The sequence below is a fragment of the Prinia subflava genome, chromosome Z (assembly GCF_021018805.1).
Source record: "Prinia subflava isolate CZ2003 ecotype Zambia chromosome Z, Cam_Psub_1.2, whole genome shotgun sequence".
Taxonomy (NCBI): Eukaryota; Metazoa; Chordata; class Aves; order Passeriformes; family Cisticolidae; genus Prinia; species Prinia subflava.
This window is the reverse complement of record NC_086283.1, coordinates 102838424-102861622: the sequence shown is the minus strand read 5'-3', so window position 1 is coordinate 102861622 and position 23199 is coordinate 102838424. Positions and strand designations below refer to the sequence as shown.

At 45.4% G+C, this 23199-nt stretch overlaps 1 protein-coding gene across 2 annotated transcripts in view; it reads left to right on the top strand.

The window, feature by feature from the left end:
• Window positions 1-23199, top strand: part of MYO5B (myosin VB) — a 150449-nt gene that overhangs the window by 102615 nt on the left and 24635 nt on the right. For both annotated transcript variants that reach the window (XM_063421447.1, XM_063421446.1), the window contains exons 21-27: window positions 3221-3460; window positions 8384-8623; window positions 13483-13567; window positions 14941-15089; window positions 15836-15955; window positions 17077-17214; window positions 18726-18788. In XM_063421447.1, coding sequence (XP_063277517.1) covers window positions 3221-3460; window positions 8384-8623; window positions 13483-13567; window positions 14941-15089; window positions 15836-15955; window positions 17077-17214; window positions 18726-18788 — 1035 coding nt within the window. The remainder of the gene's footprint in view (window positions 1-3220; window positions 3461-8383; window positions 8624-13482; window positions 13568-14940; window positions 15090-15835; window positions 15956-17076; window positions 17215-18725; window positions 18789-23199) is intronic.

The window sequence follows — 23199 nt, the reverse complement described above, 5'->3', positions numbered from 1 at the left end:
AGGAGGGGCTTTGCATGAGGGAGGAACCTCTTTGTTTACTTCTGCGGTGTGTTTGTTGTGGCCGTGCTGATGTTTGTGAAGCTGACAGCCCCCAGCGCCTCTGGAGAATGGACAGTGACGGCTTTGCTATTTAAAGATGTGCAAGCAAAAAACATTTTGGCAGCAGCACCTCAGCAGAGCAGCTAAATGGAGTTAGTCCCCGTGGTGCCTGGAGGCCCTGTGGAGATGTGGAAATGTCATTTGATCTAACCTGTGCTCTGCTGAAACCTCCCTGTCCCACAGAGTGTGTTGGAAGTGCATGCACGGGCTGTTCCCAGTAGGGTAGAAAGACCAGAAGGGTCTGTCACAGAAGGTGGTAAGTAATTTATTGATAGAAACAGCTCCTTAATTAGGTCTCTCCTTAAGCTTCTGTGTTAAAACAGGAGCGGGACACAAAAAATACAGAGTTTCATGACAGCAGTGATACAGTGAGAAGTCATTGAATCCTAAGGTGGTTTGAGTGTAAGGAGACCTTAAAGGGACCTCATCCCACTCCCTGCCATGGCAGGGACACCTTCCCCTGTGCCAGGCTGCTCCCAGCCCTGTCCAGCCTGACCTTGGGCACTGCCAGGGATGCAGGGGCAGCCACAGCTGCTCTGGGCACCCTGTGCCAGGGCCTGCCCACCCTCCCAGCCAGCAATTGCTGCCCAATCTCCCAGCTGGCGCTGCCCTCTGGCATTCCCTGGCAGCCATTCCCTGGGTGCTGTCCCTGCAGGCCTTGTCCAAAATCCTTCTCCTTTCTCTGTCAGGAAACTGAGAACAGCTTTGGAGATTTTTCTGTCCACTCCTCAGACCCAGCACTGCGTTGGTAATTACCTAAACTGGTGCCTAACTGGCTGTGGGGCTACTCCAAGAAGTGAGAGGCATCATGAGGGAAAAGCCTGTTCCTGGAAATAATTGAAGTTACCTGGATACCTGGTGACCTCCCAGAGAGACCAGGGGTCTCCTTTGAGACACAGCAGCTGGTGAATTTGTTCTGCCACTGCTTTCTCAGCATCTATTTTTTAAGCTATTCAATTCTTCTTCTATTTGGAAGCTTCTGCAGAGGCAGCTGATCCACCAGTTAAACTCTCTGAGATTCAAGGCCACTCAAATTGTAACAAGATGTAGAAGTTGGCTGAAGGCCTGGTCTGTCTGATCTGAACATCCTTAATCTCTGGAGCACCTGGGTATAGGTTTGAAATATAGGTGTTGGTTCCAGTGCATTTTCAGTGACAGATGCAGGGCTGTGGGTAATGATCTGTGGGATGAGGGCATGCCCAGTGCACACCAAAATTTTGCTCTAAAGCTGAAATAAGTCTTCAAGACAGTGCAGTGGCGTTTCTTCTACCTCTTTGGGCATCCCTAGCTTTCCCCATTTATGATTGCCAAGGCAGGAGACATACAAACCTCATTTCACAGTCATTCTTGCTGCATCCTGAATTCATATAATCCCTTTATTCTGAATTCAAATTTGCAACTGCAAAGAAAGCCTTAGGGTGAAACAAAATATTTGTATGAGAAGCTAATAGGATAACCTTTTCTGAAACAACCCAAACTAATAACGATAAAACATCCTGTGATCTTCAAATTCTCCTATTTATTTCCTTAGCAGACTGAAGCATAAGGAAGCTATTAACAGCATGCTGTTTGTATCTCTAAAATGTCAGCCTTCAATTTTAGAGGACAAAATTGAACTGCCATTGACTGACAAGATAGCTGTAAATTTTGGGGAAGAAATTCAGTGCAAACATGCCAGAAATTTCATGAAAACATAAAAATTACTAGGAACTGAATTGTGCTAGAGAACTGGCTGCAGAGTATAGTGAAAGGACTCACGGTTTTATTTGAAGGTTATCCACATGATACGAAATCCCATCAGGACAGCATTTATCTGCAGTGAAAATTATCATAATGCAGAGGTAGAACACAGAAAAAAAATCTTCAGATCTGTTCTGATGTGGGTGATGTCTGGTGCTGAGGGGACAGTAAGTTCATGTGCTAAGTTTGTTAATTACTGCTTATTCTGGAGCTTGGCTCTGGTGGATCTCAGTACTGTTCTGTGGCCCAAAGTCACACTTGAGCCCATAGATCACCTGCTCCCACCAAATCCTCACAGCCAGGATCATATTCCCTCATGTCTGGCCAAGCAGATCTTTGAGACTAAGCAGGCTCCTAGGAGAGCTCTGGGTGTGCCCTGCCTGCATCAGTGGAGAACTGTGCTTGGAGAAGCCTCCGTGGGTAGGGTTGGAAGTATTGCCTGTGAAAAAGGGCACAAAACAACAGCTTCCATTTCCAGTCACCAGCCCCTGCATCTACCAGGACATTCCTTGGAGGAGAAGCCCTTTCCAGCGCAGTTTGGGAAGTGTTGAATGTTGCAGCCAAACCAGAGTTGCTGTATACAGGTGACCTTCCAGGAATGGCCTTAAGATGAAGGAAAATAGGTTTAGAGAAGATACTGGGAAGGAATTCCTGGCTGTGAGAGTGGGGAGGTCATGGCACAGAATTCCCAGAGAAGCTGTGGCTGCCCCTGGATCCCTGGAAGTTCCCCAAGCTGGGTTGCACAGGAGTGGCCTGGTCTAATGGAAGGTGTCCCTGCCTTTATCTTTCCCGGAGCTTCTCAGGATCAGTCTGATCCCAGCTGTCCTAGGTTTCCTGGATAGGGGGAACCGCTAAGTATCTCCTGCCCAAGTACCTCAGGCACAGTCAATACTTAGCAGCTCAGCTATCAGTGATTCCAGCTCTTTGCAGTTTCAGCTCTATAGTGATTTCAGCTCATGAGCTTGCTAAGGTGCCTTGGCAGACGCAGGGAGAGAGAGGAGAAGCGCTGTATGAAGTTCCACAGATGAGTCTTTATTGGCATCCTCTGCGAAGGGTTTCAGGGACAGCTCTTCTACTGGGCAAAAAGTGGGGTTTATATGGGGTACGAAGGTTTTGAGAAATGGTCCAATGGTATGAGTCGGGGTAGAAAGTGACCTATTGTCTTACAGGGAGATAAGACAGGGTTATTTGGTCCAGTCACCATGACTAGGCATTTCTTTGCCTTTAGGCAAGTGACCGCCAGGAGGCCTCTCAGGCCTCATGGCTGCAACACCTGCCCACGCTGGATGAGCTTCCAGATCCTTCCATCCCAAACCACTCCATGACTGCACAGCTCGGTGCCTTCTCTGTGCTGACTGCCCCCGTTGTGTCTCTCTCGCAGGTGCTGAGGGAGCACAAGGCCACGGTGCTGCAGCGGTACGTGCGGGGCTGGCTGGCCCGCGCGCGGTTCCGCCGCGCCCGCGCCGCCGCCGTGGTGCTGCAGTGCCACTGGCGCCGCCTCAGGGCGCGCCGCCAGCTGCAGGCCCTGCGCATCGAGGCGCGCTCGGTGCAGCACCTCAAGAAGCTCAACATCGGCATGGAGAACAAGGTGGTGCAGCTGCAGAGGAAGGTGGACGAGCAGGTACGTGCCGAGGACAAGCCAGGCCCGGCTCCGTGCCTCTCCGGGTTGTCGGGGAAGGGTCCTGGTGGTGGCAGCCGAGTGTTTGTCGGGGTTGGCCACAGCGTGCTCAGGGAGCTGCACAAGCCCAGGAATTGTTCTGGGACTGCCCAGCAGGGCTCGGAGCAGGAAAACAGAGCAGAGATTTTGGAAGGTGTTGTTTGAAAACCCAGCCCAGCTCCCCATGTGTTGGAGTCCAGGACATCCCTCTGGCCACCCTGGAGGGTTTGGAGAGCGGAGAGGGGGGTCTGGGATCTGTACAAGGGGCTCAGCCAGCCTCACACAGAGCCCAGGAGGACACTGCCTCTGATCCCTGCCATGGGAGTGAATGCCCACAGTGTATGAAGAATCACAAGCTGAGAGAATTTAAAATAAGTAGTAGCTAGTTTATCACAGAGTGTAAATGTAGAATTTAATATTTTTAGCATATGGGTTTGAAGAGGCAAGATGGAGGAACTGGGGAGTGGTCCTGTCCTCCTTGTTCTCATCCCCCATTTTCTGCTGAGTTGTATTACAAGGATTGGTTTAGAGTAGGAATGACATGTTAATATGGGTAGTAAGTATTGGTAAGATTCTGTAAATAAAAAGTTCCTTGTGGACTGTGGTTGGGTCAGGAAATGGTTCAAAGGGTCTGGGACCCTCTGACCCGCCCCAGTCCGCCGCATGTCCCGCTCTGCTGGGGACGCCTGGCAGAGCTGGGAAAGAACTGAGAGATAATGAAGAATAAACAACCTTGGAAACATGGACTGGCAGACTCAGCTTGTCTTCTCTGGCTCTGGCGTGAGACCTTTTGGGCAAGAGAAGCTCAAAAGCCTGATTACCTCAGGGAACAGCAACCCCGAGGAGAATCTCAGGGAAAGGCAACCCTGAGATGTGCTGTCGGGGAAGGGTCGTGGTGGTGGCAGCCGAGTGTTTGTTGGGGTTGGCCACAGCTTGCTCAGGGAGCTGCACAAGCCCAGGAATTGTTGTGGGACTGCCCAGCAGGGCTCAGAGCAGGAAAACAGAGCAGAGGTTTTGGAAGGTGTTGTTTGAAAACCCAGGCCAGCTCCCTGTGGGATCCAGTGTCACAGGTTTGGGGCTGAATTGCCCGTGCTGTGTTTTTTGCTCTGTGAGCCCAGAGAATGCAGGGTGCCTGCCACCACTGGTGCTATGAACCATGTGTCTTGGGAGTCACATTCCCTGGAAGATAAACAGCAATTTGGGTAAATACTTCACTTTGAGGAAGTTTGTGTTACTACACACAACAACTCTCCAGGAGTAAGGGGAGGGTGGGATGGTGTGATGTGACAGATCCCTGTGTGGGTGACTTGATGACCTTACAGGTACTGTTTGACCACAGAATTGTTTTCATCAGTAGCCATTTGCCATTAATAAGCTGCAGAATAATGGTTTGTTTTTACACAAGTAGCACAGTAATTTTTTCACCTATTAATGCGTGCAAATTACTCCGTTAAATACCTTCTGTGTTGCTGTACAAGGAATTGAGGGGTAATCATAACAAATGCTAAGTGGGACCTAGTTGCATTGACTGATATCAACAGGGAAATTCATATCCACTTGTCCCCTTAAACTGTATTTTTACAGGTAGGAGAACATTCTCTTCAGTCAGGATTTGTAGCAGCAGTCTGTGATAATTCCATTTTATCGTTCTGAGATGTTGTCAGGGACCCTTGTCCACCCCACACGGCTCCCTCAGCACCTGAAATCTCCCCACCCACAGGCAGTCCTGTGTTGGAGATGATGACAAGTGACTCTGTGTTGTCTCACACAGTGCAGAGTCAGGACACACAGGGGTTTGCATTGCTGTGGTCACCCTCACTGCAGTGTTAATTTGCTGCAGTGCATTAACTGCACCGCTACAGGGGCCAGCTTTCATACCCTGGTGTTTAATTTTAAAATGCCTTTTCCATTCTTAGATTTTGCTAACAGTAGCTCGGGCATGGAAAATTCACAGAATAAGGTTTGATATGACCTTTCATCTAGGAGGTATTTTGGTGGAATTGAATAGGATGAGTCATTGCAGGTCCAGGTATTTTGGGCTGAGCTCATGCAAGAAGTGTGAGTGTCAGTGTTGGATCTGCTGAGCTGCTGGACTTGACACTCGAATATCAATAGTATATTTTTAGTTTTTATTTTTCTCTATTTCCTTTCTAGGAGAAGTGTGGCAGTGGAACAGTAAAGGGAAAAAAACCCCAATATTTGGTTAACATTGGCTTTCCTGTTGTGGGTCATGAAAGCAGTGGAAGGATCTGCTTTAGAGAAGGAGTCATGGAGAGCTTTTAACCAGGCAGAAATAATGGCCTTGAGCTAATCTTGCTCACCCTCACTCTCAGCAAAGACTATTTTTTAGGAGTTTCTTTGATACTTTCTGTGTAGCTTTTGCAGGAAAGAATTCCTGCTCTGGATTACACGTGGTGCTCTGTCCAGAGAGCTGGATTTAGCCATCCTTCCAGGGCTGCCAGGTTTCCCTGGGATGCTTTGGAAGTGCTAATGAGCACCGTTCCAGTAGATTTTCTTTTCAGTACACTGAACCTTTTTTTCTGGCACAGTGCGTTTGCTGTATCATAGTTTCCCTGAAGGATCTTGCTTTCAGTCCTTTCTAATCTATAAACACAACCTTTGAAAATACCAATTAACTTTCCAAGAAAAAAAAGGTATGTAGCAGGTAACATGGAGAGTTGCAGTTGTATCATTTCTTGAGTAGCTGTGGAAGAAAATGTTTCTATTTCTGCTACTTTAGCTCATGCATGAGTAGAGATGCAATCCTCTGTGTGCCCCTAAGGAAGAGATCTTTCTTTGAAAACATTAAAACGAATAATTGTACATCAGCCTTAGCTCAAATGCTCTGGCATCTGTAATTGGAATCATTTAATTAAGTTTTTTAATCAGGTGAGGGATTTTTTGCACACAGAAGAAAGATTTTGATCTGTTTTGCTGCCAAACATCCTCACTCGAGCACTTTCTTTTCTATTTACATTGAACCAATTTCCCCCTTTTTTTTTTTTTTAATTTATTTTCTTTAAATCTGTTTGTTGGAATTGCCTGAGACACTTACAAGGCATATGACTAATTTCATGTTGCATGTTTATGCAGCCAACATTTAGAGACACTGTGAGCTCTCTACACTGTCTCTGCAAGCAGTACTATCTCTGTGAGCATTTAGTGTGAATAAAACTAGTTCAGGTGACAGGCTGATGAATTTGTTACATCTGCCTTTGGTAGCAAAATAAACTAGTTTTTCCCACAGAGCCTGGGCTGACAACAGGACTGTCTCAGATCTGCAGGTGTGGATAATGATTGGAAATAAGTTTGAGTTTAACAGGGTCTGTTGGGCAATCTCTGATTGCATTGCGGAGCAACCCAGTAAATGGTCTCTCATGTCTCTAGTTGTTTAAAAAAAAAACAACAACAAAAAACCCCAAAAAACCAACAGAACGATTCCTGTGTATTTATCATGTATTTTCATGAAAATCTCAGTTGGGCAGTAGTAAAACCATGCACACACGGTTCTGAAAATGCATTTCTTTGGAAATGTCTTGAGAGCCATTGCTCTGCAGCCAGCCTGGGACACCTGGGGGTGTTCATCTGCACAAGAGAAGGCTCCAGGGAGAGCTCTGAGCCCCTGCCAGGGCCAGCTGGGAGACTGGGCTGGAATTGCTGGCTGGGAGGGTGGGCAGGCCCTGGCACAGGGTGCCCAGAGCAGCTGTGGCTGCCCCTGCATCCCTGGCAGTGCCCAAGGCCAGGCTGGACAGGGCTGGGAGCAGCCTGGGACAGTGCAAGGTGTCCCTGCCATGGCAGGGGTGGAATGGGATGGACTTTAATGTCCCTTCCAGCTCAACATCATTCCAGGATTCTGTGAAATGCCTTTGGTCATGCAGAAAGTATAATTTCCTAATATGATACTAATGCTGAATTTTGATGTTCATTAATAATTCATTACTAGAGAGCAAAGGAAAAAAATGTTAATATGCCTCATGTACTTGTTTTTCCATTTGAGATGTGTCTTTATCTTCCTTCAGAGCACTGGGACGCAGTGAGAAAGGGTGCTTTGGGAGGTCACCTTAAGAAGGGCCAGAAGGATGATTAGAGCAAGCTTTAAAAACCAGAATGCATTTTAAATTTCAAAATGCCTCTTGTGGTATCAAGATTATCTTCCCAAAGTCAGCACAGTTTATGTAGTAGGCTCGTCATGAAGCTCTTGGTCTTTGGCCTGGGGATGTCTAATAATGATGATGTTTTATTAATCACAATGTAGTGCCCATTGACTTTGATTTGAAGCCCAAAAATCGGCTAAGTCTGCTGAATTTTCAGTTCTCAAAACTGGAGAGCAATTCACTGCTAAGTGCTTAGAGAGTGAAAAACTGAGCAAATGAAAGGATGACTGAGCTAGCACATGACTTAAAACTGGAGTTTTGGGAGCTCCTTGTGCTCGAGGCTACAGTTCTGCATTGTCACTCCAGGTTTCTGCAAGCATGGGATTCAGGAGTAGAAGGGTAAACTGCAAAAGGAATACTAGAAAGAATACCCAAATTGCAAACTAATCACATTAAGCAATACCGTGTGTAAGCTGTAGTACAAATGTAGTATTTGGGTTTGTTTGCCAGTGCTACCAGGAGTTGTTTGCCTTTGCTCTGAGTGATATCATCATAATACCTATTTGACAAATTCTTCTGTAATCCTTGCCAAAATATTTTTGAGCATTTGCCACAGTTTAGAAATAGCTTTTAGCCTTATGAGCTGCGTTAGCATATGCATGGAAATGTTTGATATTGGGGGTCTCACACCCACCGTGCTTGAGGGTGTGAGTGGTTGCTTTTGTAGTGCATCACTGCATGCACTGATGTCACTCGTGCTCTTGTTTTCTTCTTTTTGGGATGCTGGCTGCAGAACAAGGAGAACAAGCTTCTGAACGAGCAGCTGTCCATGCTGACAGCAGCCCACTCCTCCGAGGTGGAGAGGCTGAAGAAGGAGCTGCAGCAGCACCAGCAGACCCAGCGGGGTGATGGCAACCAGCTCCTCAGCCTGCAGGAGGAGATGGAGCGGCTGCGGATGGAGCTGGAGAGAGCTCGCGGGGAGAGGGAGGTCATCGAGGACAGCCACGGCAAGGAGAGGGACCTGCTGAGGAAGGTACGTCTGTCTGTCTGCCTCAGGTGGGCTCCTGCAGGGGGCCATGCTGGTGGGAGCTTGCTCCTCACAACTTTGAGGGCGAAGTGTCTGTTCCTTGATTGTTATTTCTGTTATATTCTGTTATATTCTGTTATTTCTGTTGCTGAATGCCCCTAGGATTCACCTTCAGCCAGCTCATGGGGCAGCAAGGACAGGGGGTCATCCCTGCAGGGGCAGTGGCTGCCTTGTGTCAGGGCACCCCGCCCTGATGCCTTCTGTGTTGCCAAGCACAAGGAAACGCCCCAAACCCAAACACATCTGGAAATCGAGGTGCTTAATAGCCATGAATATCATGGAATCACAGAGTTGTAAAGGTTGAAAGAGGCCTGTGAAATCACCAAGTCCAGCCATCAGCCCAGCACCACCCTGTCCAGCACTGCACCATGTCCTCAAGTGCCACCTTCCTGCTGTTTTTGAACACTTCTGGGGCTGGTGACTCCTCCACTGCCCTGAGCAGTCTGCTCAATGCTTTACAAGCCTTTCACTGAGAAGTTTCCCTAATGTCCAATCTAAACCTGCCCTGGCACAACTTGAATCTGCTTTTCTTGTCCTGAGATTCCTGTATATGCCAGAGCTTCACGTGTATGCAGTGATGCTGTATGGTGTGTAATGCCAGTTACTGGAGAGGGCTGTCACAGATGCTGCAAACGTTAGAGAGATGTAAATACTCCTCCTCCCAGCCCAGGATGGGACACAAGGCTCAGTTTCTGACGTGGCTGCTGTTGTAGTATGCACAGAGTACCACCTGTGTGTGGACCAGCCTCCCTCCCTGAGGAGAGGCACTGCTCCAGCACCAGCTCCTGGTTGTTGTGGGCTTTTGTAGGGTTTGGATCTGGGATATACACAAAAAAGGTTTATTTCTTCTTCCTCCTTCATGCAAACCCATGGAATATCCTGGTTTGGAAGGGAACCACAGGACAATCAAGTGCAGCTCCTGGGCTTTATCTATGTCCAACACTGCCACCATTGTACAAGAAGGCATTCTAGTGGGAGAAAGAGACTTCAGAGTGTAGAGTTTGTTTGGCAAATAGCATAGAAGGACCTTTTGCCCTGAATTTCTCTGCTGATCAGATTAATTCTGAGTAGCACTCGTTCTCTTAACCTGAGACACTGAGATGAGAGTTCAGTTTCCTTCTGCAAATGCTTGTGGCTGCTCAAGTTAAATCCATGATATCTCTTCTGCAGCAGAAATTGAATTGAATCTTAGATCCTGCTATTGGGAAGAATGTAGGGGGTTTCTACTCAATAAATTGCAGATAAAAAGCTGTTTTGCAGCTGTTACTCTAGAACAGTACTTGGTGTGTGACAACCTAAGGATGAGTCACTTCTGGAAATTAAGAGAAAAGAAAAAAGACCCTGGAATTAGCTGTGTTATTATTACAGTGGTAGAATATTCCTATGAGAATACGAAGTGCACTCTTCTAGTGCACTTCACACAGCACCATTGCTGTGGCCAACCTCCCTTCAGGGCTGAGCCCTCAGGTTTGGCTGGGTTTGGCTGAGAAGCTGTGGTGAAGGACTGTGGCCAGGGTGATCTACCCTGAGCCTCTGGCATGCCTGAAATGCACTTTGGGGTGTGCTTCTCAAAGAGGTGAACAGTCTGTACCCTTGCTGTCCTTGGCTGGACTGAGAGAGCTGCCAGGTGATCCAGTCCTGCTACCTGTGGGGCATCCACACAGGGACATGTGAAACCAGTGATTTCCTTCTAAAATTATAAGGATCTTTTTGGTGCAGGACTGTATTGATTGGCTGGGTGCAGCACAGGCTTTTAGGGCCTGAAAAGATGCTTGATTTTAAAGGTGATGCAGCTGGGGATAAACTGTGTCTCTTTGTTCTTGATTGCAAATCCCCTTCGAGCACTTGGGTGGAAGGTTGGCTTAATCACTGTAGAAATGCTTTTAAAAAGCATGAAAACAAAGCAGAAGCTTTCCCTTGTTGTAAAAGTGCCTACAGCAGAGCAAATACTGTGCATTTTACCATGAAAAAGGACGGTTTAATTTTAAAACATTTCTAATGAGTATTTCAGGCTTCGATTTCTGGCATTAGCTTTCCTTTGCTCCCTTCTGTTCCTTGTAAGTGGGAAGTTGGAGAGGACCTGTTTCCTTCCTGAAAATATTGATTTTGAGCCAGAACAATTCCCAAGAAAAATTCTGGGAAGAGATTTTTGAGTTGTTCTAATATCTGCTAGAAGCTGGGAACCGTCATGAAACTAAATTCAGGTGAGAAACATTTTCACCTTCAGTATCAAGATGACACCATGGGCATGTTTGTGGTAGGATGGATTCCCAAAGACATCTCACTTCTGAGTGAGACTGAGATGAGCCTTTACTTTTTCTGCAGCTCCTGCAAATCCATGTCAGTTATGATTTCGTTACTGGAAAAAATTCCTTTAATCTCTTTGTCATAGCTATTCTCTCCAAGTCCTTAATTTTAGAATAGCTCTTCTTATTTAATTTTGTGATAAAGTTTGAAACGTCAGGGTAAGTACCAACAGCTCTTTCTAGGGCTTTTAGTAGCACCTAATCTTCTCACTTGGTGAGCTGGGATAATTCACAGTCTGGCCAGGAATTCCATTAGGAAAGTGCCAAATGCCATCATCCTTTCCTTGCAAGACTGGGGGAGGATGGGAGGCAGATCTCCTGAGCAGGTTGTTCCAGGATAACACTTAGATAAGAGCTGCAGCCATCACAGGTGCTCCCTGCTCAGCATCTTCCACGGAAATCTTTCCAAGCAGGTGCTGTTGCATTAGAAGCACCTCCAAAGATCTGTTCCTGTGGAAAGATAAGCAGGAGGTTCAAAAGTTGTCTGTGTAGGTACTGGGCCGTTGTGTGGCCTGCTCCCCATGCCTCTGCCCGTGTGTAGTGCACTGTTCATGTTCCCACTGGCTTGGGTACACACAGGTTTGAACTCTGAGCTTGTTCCTGTTTCACATAGGAACAGGAATGCAGAAAACAAAATCAGTGGCTCAAGAGAACATCTTAAAAACACCGTACCCAATCTGGATTAGAAATTTTTAAATCTGGGAATAGCTGTTGTGGATTCTGTTAAGTCTTTCTCTTCCAAATATCCTCTCAGCACAGTTGAGAATGCTGAGGATTTTTGTCCATTTCTGTTTTCCAACTGTCAGCTTTGGGCAGAGAATTCTTTATCAGCCCCCAATAAAAAGCATTAGTAAAATAATCCCACTGCCTTAATCTTTTCCTGCTGGGACAAACAAGTAGAGTTCCTTGTTGTCCCATTGCAGCACAGGTTTTCCTTCCATTCCATCACTCCTGTATCTTTTCTCCAATTTTTTAAGAATTCTTCCTACGTTGAAGACACTAGTGTTGATCTAAAGGCAGATGTGATTTATGGTGAAGGAGTGCAGTTGGTTTTGGTACAGAATATTAAAATCTTCGCTCAGTTCACAGCATTTAAAACACCAGTAGCTCTGTATGCTTAAATTGTGAGGTTTTTAACTTTCTAGTTGTACATCCAGACACCAGCCTTCTGGGAGAGGTGCAGACAGATGTAATGCAGGCAGCTGAAGTAATTTAACTGGGAGTGTAATGAGTGGGAAGGTTTTTCCATTTGTGCATGGAACAGGACTGATTCAGTTGTGACTTATGTGAAAATATTCACTGTGCTTTTGTCCTCATCATTAGTATGTACCTGGCATAGCCAGTGTTTGATAAAACGCCTTAATTTGAACATGCTTGTGTGGAAGTCTGAAATCTGTGCTAGGAATGTCTGCCAGCTGGGCTGCCTATAAGTTTAATCTAGTGGTGACAGCAAAATTATTACTCTTGGGCTTTGAAAACTCTTATTGTAGTGTTTGCAGTGTTGTTTATCGTTGGCGCCTTGAGATCCTTCTGCTGTGTCTAGCTGCTTCCCAAGCAGTGGCTACAGGAAGTGAGGGAGCAGGCACAGGGAATGGCACGTGCCGTGGGATGACGTGTGTTCTCCCACCCGACAGCAGCAGAATCATCCTGCTTAGCTGTGGCAGCATATTTCACTTGACAACATGATGGTTGTGTGTTTTGAGATAACACTGTTGAATGCACCAGAATTCAGGAAGCTGAGTAATGCTCCAGGATTGGTTGCTGTCGGCAGCAGTCCAGCCTTTCAGTTGTCACAAAGTGAAAATAGCATTTTCCAGGATTTAGTTCCTGTTCCCATTATTTTTTTACGAGGCAATTGTTGTTGTTAATAATTGCTAAATATGCTGCTGTTGTATTGCACAAGGGCCCTGGTACATGTCATTCCTCACTGTACTAGAGGTTCTCTGGTTGTGGGAAGCACTGAAGTGACTCATCGTGCTGCAAGGACAGGTACAATAAAGTTAAAAATGTCTGACCTATTCACTCAGTTCACATTCACGGTGTGCATTTCAGCTCCTGAAGTGCCACATCTCTGGGAACAATCAGCAGAATTATTTCCCCAGCAGCTGTGACTCAGTGCTGTGACTTGAAGACAATGATGAAGCTTGTTGAGATGTAAAATAAACCTCTGATTTGATGACCTGATCAGTTGTAAGACCTTTGCTCCTGCAGATTGTGGCCACTAAGTCCAGCTGCTCAGCATTTTGTAAGATTCTGCTGAAAATGTTGATTTGAGGGAGAAGTGCACTCAGGAAAGGGAAAGTTATTCTGTTGCAGTAGTGCATTTCTTCTGTGTTTCTGCTACTGGTGTACAAAGGGTAACTGGCAAAGCACAGGGCAACAGATCTTTTAGAGAGCAAAGAGAGGCCGAACAAAGCCCCCTGTCTCCTGCCAGGTGAAATTAATCCCCACAGGAGCTCTGCCCTGCAGCCAGCAGTAACTCTCTGCCTTGTTCCGTAGCGTATCTCTGACCTGGAAGAGGAAAACGCTCTCCTGAAGCAGGAAAAAGAGGAGCTGAACAGCAGGATTCTCTGTCAGTCTGAAGGTAAGAAAAACTGCCTATGGCATCTTCATGCCTCAGTTTGACAAGGGCTTAATCTCCCCTGAAACTGGTTTTCCCTGCCTTGAAAAGTGCTGCTCTTCCTGCGACCCTTTCCTGGTGGCTTTTGTCTCTATTTCGTTGTGCAGGTAGTTCTGTTCGTGCTGTTCTACTGGTGGGTGATAAGCCAGAGGCCAGTTTAATTGGTAAAATACAGAATAAAATACCGAGGAAGGCTTTTCAGTTTGGTTATGTTAAAGCATTTCATGCAGATGGTGTGGGAGGCAGTGAAGCAGTGATGGAGTATGGAATAGCAGTGTCCCAAGAATGATTAGTAAAGGATCCAAGGGGTGGCACAATTCCTGTTATTGAGCTATGACAAAGGATTTCTCTACTGTGACACGAGCCTGTGAGTGTTTTTTAAAAGCAGAGACTTAGCTGACAGGTCATACATAGGGGAAGCAACCTGGGAAAATCCCATTTCACAAAGGGATCTCTCATGCGTGTATTGAGCTTTTCTATTTTTTTCATCCTTTTCAGCTTTGATTTTGCAGCAGGATTTACAAAGATCATCATGCTGTGGATGTAACTTTCAGTGCTCTGTGGTACTTGTGAAGTGCCTTTTGCTTCTAGCCTAATATAAAATAAAGGAACAAAGATAACACATTAAGAAGAAACTTGCTGCAAATATTTATTCATCTCTTACAAGATGCTTTTGGAGCATCTAAGATGGGAGAAAGGAAGTGGAGGGGGTTGGTTTGTTGTTCAGCTATTTAAAACAAAGCACAGGCTACATTTGCCTGGTTCCTGAAGAGGAGGAGGAGGGACCAGGTTTGCATCCAGAGGGGAGTTTTCGAGAAATAACTGAATTTATTTGGATATAAACCTCTTTGAATCCCCAGTCTTGCCATGGTACATGGTTGATGACGTGAGGAGGAGCTGTTGTTATTGACTTGTTCCTGTGCCAAAACTGCTGGTGGGAAGCAGGCAGGGAAGTTTTTATGTGCAGCAAGTACGATTTTCCCAACATGAATGTATTTCTGTACTGTGCTGGTCTTTTCTTAAGTGGGTTATGGCTGGCCCTTGGGAGCTGGAGCTGCCACAGTTAAATGACGGTTTGTAGGTGCTGGAGACTTCTCCTTAACTCAAGGCAAAGGACTGCTCTGCAAGCAGAATAATTCAAGCTGTTTCAAATCTTGAGGAGACAAATACAGGTTATAATTGTTGCTAAATATTAGTGAATGCTTACATGGATTTTAAAGGCTCTTGGCTGAGAGTATTTTGTTCATTAGTTGTTGTTCCACATGTTTACAAGGATCTTGTTTCTGAGCTACAGTTCATAATTTCTTTTTTTCTTTTTTTTCCTTCCTATTTTAAAGATGAATTTGCACGAAACACAGTTGAGGAAAATATCCAGATGAAGAAAGATCTGGAAGAAGAGAGATCTCGTTATCAGAACCTGGTAAAAGAGTATGCAAGTCTGGAGCAGAGATATGACAACTTGAGGGATGAAATGACTGTTATTAAGGTAATGAAACTGGAATTATCCCTGTTCCCTTGTGCCCTGGACCTGATATTGGTGCCTGAATAATGTGGCTTACTCACCCCCAAAACATGTAATAGATTTGTCATTAGTGGGCAGTTTGTATTTCTAAGAATACCTCTCTGCACTGGAGCCAAACCATTTGTGTGCCTTGAAAAAGGAGCTTGGTCTCCTGTACTGCTCTGTGAAATGCTTAAAGATGTCTGTGAATCTCAGCAAAAGCTGGATTGTGCTTGTTCTTGTTTTGCTTTTGTGTCAGTGATGGTCATGTGTAGGTGTTGGGTTAAAAACAAACAAGCAAACTCTCCAGCAATATGACTTCAGAATTTCAAAACCCAAAGTCTTTAGGTTCAGAATGGCTAAAGTGTTAGAAAAACTGCTAAAAATCAGAGTGCTTCTGGATCTGATGAAAGGCTGAGTGTTTAAAGAAGGTCCTGGAGGGTGCTGTCAGCAGCACAACCTTGAGCTCAGATTTCTATGGTCACACATGACACATCTGGTGTCATGAAGAGCATTTAATTCATGCAGAATTTTTAAACTGAGCTTTTGTGTCACTTCTGCACTTTGAACTGTTCATATGAATTTTAAGGGTAGGGCATAAAACCTTAGAACATATGATTCTCTATAAGGTAACTTAAGTATATAGTCACATATTTGCTCTAAAGAAGCAACACTCTGAGAGGAATTCTTTAACACTGAGTGCTTTATGTGTGTGCATCATTACTTGGCAGCAAACACCAGGGCACAGGAGAAACTCATCCAACCAGAGCAGCTTGGAGTCTGATTCCAATAACCCATCCATCTGCACGTCTGAGATCGGGGACACCGAGGATGTGATACAGCAGGTGGAGGTAGAGTGACCCAGCAGGGAGGGCAGGGGAGCCCTGCTCTGGGGGCAGTGGGAGTGGGGTTTGCAGGGGTCAGTGCAGCTTGGGCAATAAGGCAGGATGGATAAAATTGACTCCATGCTGTGGAAACGCCTCGTTAGTTGTGTGCGAGGGGCTGCAGGGTTGTGGTGCTCTGGCAAATTCCACTTGTTTGCAGCATCAGGGCTCTAAAAATAATACAGTGCTGTCTTTGGGCCATACCAGCTTTAAGACTGATGAAAATTCATCACAGCAGTTACACCCAGCACTGATGGGTCATGACTGTATCATGAGCCTTCTCTGCAAGGACACCAGAATTCACTGCCCTCTTGCCCCGAGCGTTTCCATTCCCATGCATCTTCATGGACGCTTTGCTGGCCAGCACAGCCCCTGTAATCAAATCAACAGTCTCCTAATGCAGGAAAGAGCAGCACAAATTATTCCTTGGCTATCAGGAATCCTGTGGAAAAGGGAAATGTGTTTTTTTATTTACATCTGATGGGATAGGCTGCTTTTTAAACTCCACTTTTCTGACTTGAGAGCACTTGTGGGTGATGAATGTTCCCAGGGTCTGCCACCCCCTGGCAAGACCATGCTTTGTGTACCAATGCTGTGCCTGCAGAAACACCCCCTGCCCTTTGCTGGCTGCTGTGTTATATTGCTTTAGTATTTCTGAACTGCTCTGAAAGCATTTTCTGAAGTCAAAATAATCAGTATTGACAGTGGTTTGATACAAAATATTCTGGGTGAAGGCAGTAAAAACCCCTCAAAAATAAACTCTTGACTTAAAGGGACCCAGCTGGGCGTTTTTGATGTTCGTCGCCCCCATCTTTATCTGTTGGGCTATTAAGCATTAAGTGATTTATCAAAACAGGTCATGAAAAATAAGTGACATGAAAAATAAGTGTTTAAAATATGGATTTTACTGACATGAAAAATAAGTGTTTAAAATATGGATTTGCTCTTTGGAAGTACATGTGTTTCTCAGGATGCTCCTGTTCCTGGCTGTGGCTGATGTACAGTCAGGGTGCATCTGGCACTGTGCATGGTATAAAACTGGACACTGAGGTCTTCTCTGCTTTTCCCTCCCTCCTGTTCCTCTCCAGGAGATTGGGATGGAGAAAGCAGCCATGGACATGACCCTCTTCCTAAAGCTACAGAAGCGAGTGAGGGAGCTCGAGCTGGAGAGGAAGAAGCTGCAAGCCCAGCTGGAGAAAAAGGAGCAAGAGAGCAAGAAATCCCAGGCAAGAGGCGTTTTTTCATGGATACTAATATTTCATATTTGTAGCTGGCTTTCCTTGGTTGCTTGAGGCCACGTGATGTAGGAATTCAGCTTTTAGAGTGACAAGTTCAACATAAGAGGCTACAAATCCATCTGGAAAATGGAGATAAACCTTTTTTTGTCAGTTAAAGACAATTGGACAGGAGAACTGCTTTATGTAGTTGTTAAAAAAAACTGGTTATAACATATTTAGGTTTAAATGGTTATTACATATTTAGATAGTATCTTAAGCTTCTTGAAAGCAATGACATGTAGAATTAATTTTGGCACGCGTTATTCGACCATGTGTCTCACATGTGGCACCCTGCATGTTCAACAACCCTCCCTTTTGGATGGTTTCTTTTATTCAAGCATTTTTTTGCTGTCCTGGCTTCCCCCCATCCAGCAGTGTGTGGCATGAGCTGAAAAGCACTTCATACACATCAGGCTGGTTTTATTATCATCTGTGTGTTTGGGGGGTGTTTTTTTCCTCAGTAATGATCATAGAGAGGAATACAGGTTTAAAGTAGTGCAGTAAATCAGAAATATCAGGAAAGCTGTTAGAAGAATGAGTTCTTCATTTCTGTTTCAAGGCAGGGATGTTCTTTTGCTGTATTCTTCCCTCCTTGTCAAAAAACCCCACCAAAACCAAATTTCCTGCAGTTTGAGTTGCTTGCTTGAAAGTAAATATTCAAAAAAATCAAGGTTACTGTCAGCCCAGTGGTAACTCAGGAGACAGGAATCTCTAAGTCTGAAAATACAGCTCGCTAGGTTGTGGTGAGCTGACTTCTGGGATGGGGGTTTTAATAGCAGATCTCTTGTACGTGCTTTCCCTGCCACCTGCAGCCGAGGTTCTGTGGCTTGTCAAAGGCCAGAGTGTGCTGTGAAGCAGCACTGCTGTGTGCTTGGTGTCCTGAAGCACTGAAGATGCTCTTTTACAAATTGCTGGGGAAATGCCATCCCTCTTGGCTACATATTTGAAATTTCTGGGGCTTGTGTTGCTTTGTTTGGGAATTATTTTTGTTACTACTCTCCAGTGTGAGATCAGTGTACCTTTGAACAAATGCAGTACAAGACTTAACAAAATCATCAACAGTAATTATTTACTTGCTTCACTAGGTATCCTTATTGATCCCCCCTAGCACTTTGCAGGAGACACATGAAATGGGAGACTTCCCCAGCCTCTCATTCCTGCTGCGGGAGGATTAAAAACCTGTTTTCCAACTGCTTTGTTGAAGATTGTTCCCTTAATGACTGTCATTGTTTGAAAGCTGCAGAGAGGCACAGTTGTCAAGATATTAATGAGAGATTAAACCCGTTTCTGCTGGAGTGTCCTCTGCCCCACCGGTGTTGCTGGGATGCTGTCTGATGGCAATTAATGACATTATTATGGCTGAGCTGGCTGGCAGGGCTGAGTGCTGATGGAGACGTGCTCAGCTACCCCGTGCAGTGTGGCAGCTCCTAAATACAAATTTACCTCTTTAATCTGCACAGGTGATTGAGACAAAGACTGAAGTGACCTCAGAACAGGAAGATTTTGCATACAACAGCCTGAAGGTGAGTGAGAGGCTTCTACTCAGTGCTGGAATTTACTACAAGGCTCCAGCAGCCCAAACAAATGGTGTGGATGTGTTAATAATCCAAAACCTGCTGTAATCAGCTCTGTTAGAGAGGGCAGTGGAAAACCTGTAGCTTTCCACGAGCTCCTGGGCCTGGGATGGGCTCACAGATGTTTTTCTTTGGGGCAACATCTGTTCTGTGCTGGTCTACCTGTCTCAGTCATCCGTGTGGGTAAACCCACTCATGGTGAAGGGGGCCTTTTCCACGGCAGGTGTTCCCTCTGGGACTTTGTTGGGCTCCCTTTGACGGGGCACTGCAGGTCTCAGCAGTCAACTTTGCAGCAGGTATAAATCCTTACAGCTGTTTCTTCTTCCAGGTTCCACCTCTGCTTCTTACCCACACTCTGTGCAGTCCCAAGGTGCCACTCAGGTTAAACCCAGATAAATCTATGGTGTGATTTGCAGTTAAACCCAGATAAATCTGTGGTGTGATGTGCAGTATTAGCCTCCATCTCCCAGGACAAGTGCTGGCTGGCCACAGTCAAGCTGGTTTTTCTCAGCTATTGCCCTACCCTAGAATTCGTCTTGCCCCTAAGCCCTAAGTCCTGACAGTTTCTGTCCCCATCACTTTCTCCCTGTGACAACCAGAGCAGCTGAAACCTCCTGGGCTCCTATTGCAGCCTCTGTGGGTTCTATCCTCTGCTCTAACTCTAACTTCAAACACTTCTGGCCTTAGCTGTTTTAGACCAATTCTTATATCCTGCTTATCCTCAGAAAACCAGTTCCTAGGATAGAGTCACTAAGGGAAATTTTTTATGCTGTTTTTCCAGTGCACACCTACCTTTCTGATGTTCCTTCTCTCCCTATCCCCTTAACAAATATTGCAATGTAACTGAGAAGTCCAGAAGAACATATGTTTTCCAGAAGAACACGATGCTAAACCATCTGTCATTAGTAATATCAATTTCCGCTTCTGCATCATCCCCTCAGAAGGATGCAAAAAAATCAGAAATTAGAGATGGAAAGGATGTTCGATTCTCACTAAGCTCTTACCTCTAGCATTGGATTTTTATGACACTTAATCAATCCAATTTTATTTTCCTAGTATGATACTGGTGTGGCTCTGGCTGAATGTGCTGTTTGTAATGGAGGGAAACCCCACTGAATTTTCTCAATACCTCTGCACAGCCCCTTGGAGAAGAAGTATGGCTAGGTCACTGTCCAAGTGTCTTCCAGTTGGTTAAACATATTTGTGGAAGGTTTAGGTTTCTTGGCCTTGTAGAGAAAAATGGAGTTGCAGTTTGGAAGGGGAAAACCCAGCAGATGAGAACCACCACCTCCTTAAATGGCTTCTGGAGTTCTGACTTCTGCGTGTGTTCACAAACTGTGTGTTCTTCAAGGTTTAACCCTGGAAGTTCAGAATGGAAATACTAATTTTGGATTTTCCTATTTTCTGCACACTACCATAATAGGATTCATAGTTCTACATATCTGACAAACTTTAAAATACCATTTAATGTTCATAGCATTTCATAAGAATAGGTGGCATGTGTTGCTAAAAATGCTGGGTTCTTTACACTGTAGTCTAAAAGAGGTGGGAAATGAACCTGCAGGGACTTCACATGCCCTGTAGGAGTGTTTACCTGAGAAGGACCACTGAAAAAAGAGAGACAAATACCCTTCCCTGCTGTTCTCCCCACCTCTGAGCATAGGACACAGCCTGGTCTCTGTCTGCAGGGCAGGAGTGACTAACTGCTGGTTTTGAGGGCTTCTTTTCCCTCCTTCCCCCTTGAGAGCTGCATCCATGGCTGTGTCAAAGTTATTCCTCTCTTCTCTTCCCCTGCTAATATGCATCTCAAATATTTGTAGTATCCCTGACTCCTTTAAGAGTTCCTTGTGAATATGTTTATTTTTCATTTTTACCAGCTTGGAGAGACTTTATCTTGGGGAAATAGTCTGAGTTGCCTGGAAGCTCACACACAGGACAGTCTTTCTGTGGATGCTCTTGGATGGCTTGTGAGGTACCAGTTAGTCAGCCAAGGACAGGGACACCTTCCACTGTGCCAGGCTGCTCCCACCTGGCCTTGGGCACTGCCAGGAATGCAGGGGCAGCCACAGCTGCTCTGAACACCCTGTGCCAGGGCCAGCCACCCTCACAGACAGGAATTTTTTCCTCCTTTCTGAGCTAAACCCTCTCTCTTTCAGTTTGGACGAGATGAGCTTTAAGGTTCCTCCCAAATCAAACTATTTCTGCCGTTTTAAGATTCCATACTTTCCTGTCCCATTTCAGATACTTCTGGCACTCACGACCCCTCAAGCAGGACAATACCAGGTGTTGGTGTTACTGGATGGCTGTGCAGGTTTGCTTTCTGCAACCAGCACGTGGACTGGTACCTCACAGGTGTCTTCTGTCCTCCAGCTTGGTGTCTTGGTGCAGTTATTGCTGTGATCACTACTGTCACAACACCCGTGATGGCAGGGATATACCTTTGGAATTAGCATCTGGTGTTGATGCAGATTCTGATGGAGGGGAGTGAGTGAGGCACAGTACACCATTAAAAAGGCTCATCTGGGCTTTCAGTTTTGTAAGGCTCACAAGAAATGTGTGCAAGTTGAGCTAACACTAATAAATTCACAGGCAGAAGTTACCTGTCCTTCGTAATGAATAAATATATTTCTCAGAAAATGCTTCTCAGAAAATGCTGTCCCAAAATACACACAGCCAGATGTTTGGTTAATCATTATCCAGGAATACAAAACAGGGAGATATGTCCCTCAGACATGCCAGGGGAAACTGTGTTTTCCTTGTTTTTTCAGGCTGGGAAAGTGACAGTGGGAATGAAAGCACCAAGGAGTCGTTGCTGTGACTCTGTTTCTGAGCAGCCTGTTCTAGTGGAAGCTGTCCCTGCAGCTGGACTAGGTGGCCTTTAAAAGTCCTTCCTAACTCACACATTCTAGGATTCCAAGCAGGAGCATGATGCATAATTCAATTTCTCACTCGTTGCATGGCTGGGATGTTTGCTTCATCCCTTAGACTTGTGAGCTCATCAGGATTTAATTTTCTTTTCCTGCAGAGTACCAGAAAAGAAGAGAGGGAGCAAAATCCTGTCATGGCAGTGCTAACCTCTGAGTTAGGCAGGCTGACACTTCCCCCAGCACTGCTCTGTAAGCCCTTTGCTAAAGAGTGAAGCTATTTCCATCACCATCAGTGCTCAGATACCTCTGCCAGAGCTCTTCAACACTGCATATGTTGGTGCAAGCGTGAGTTCAAGTTCAGTGCATCCTGACTGTAAAATTTTTTTGAGTCAAATTTATTTGTCAGATGTTGTCATATAAATCAGCATGACTGGACTATGCTGAAGAAAGAGCATTTTTCACTTTGCCAGTAGAAATCTCTTTCCACATCCGTAGCATTTTATTTTAGCTTCTGATCTTCCATGGCAAGTGCTGATGCAAAAAGAGTGTATGAGCTGGGGACAGAAGGTGTTTTAACACTGCTCCATGAAAGGAGTAGGGAATAAATTTAAAAGGAGTGTAGGGTAGGGGCTCTTGGGGCAGGGTTATTGGTTATTGCTTTCTTTCCTGGGCTTCCTGGCTTTATTTCTAACCAGAGCAGAGCTTGAAATGACCAGTCCTTGGAGTTAGCAGTGTGGTTGACCCATGATAAAAGAGAGGGAGAAAGGGATACAAGGAGGAGGAGGATGAAGGTTAAGGAATAGGAAAGCAGAGGTCTTACACAGCAAATAACAAAACCCACAGAAGAGTTATTTTTAGTAGAAAAGCAGGTACCTGCTTTCACTATCAGTAAGAGGTGATGCTTCTCCACATAGCAGGAAGAGTTAAACCCAGTTTGCTGTCGATTCCCACCATGCACACACTTCCAGCTCCTGCTTTAAACACCAGTTAGAGAAAACCCCATGTCTCATATACTCCCTCTGCTGTGCTTAATGTGGAGGAATTGGTGGCTCTAAGGCATGTCTTATCCTTTTGTTTTTTTCATGACAGATGGTATAAAGTACCTGAATATGCCCCGTTATGGATGCTGTTTGTTCAGCTAGGAGCATGCTGCCCAGATGCCAGATCAGCTATTCTGTTCATACCTCTGCTGTGATAAGCCATGCTATTTATAATTTGTAAGGATTTATAATTACAGCACCCGTTTCCTATGGAAACGGGGTTTACACAGCTGTGCTAACTACACACTGTGTAAATGGTATAAATTGCCTGCATCCCCCCCAGCCATTTTTGGATTCATTAGCTTGACTCAGCCCAAGCTAATAACGAAGCAGATATCCCAGAGATAAGAGGGGTTGTGAAAGGAGGCTGTGGAAAGGTTCAGTAAGCAGCAGAGAGATGAGGCACATGGTGACAGTGGGGAATGATCTTGTGCTGTTGTAGACACTGGACAA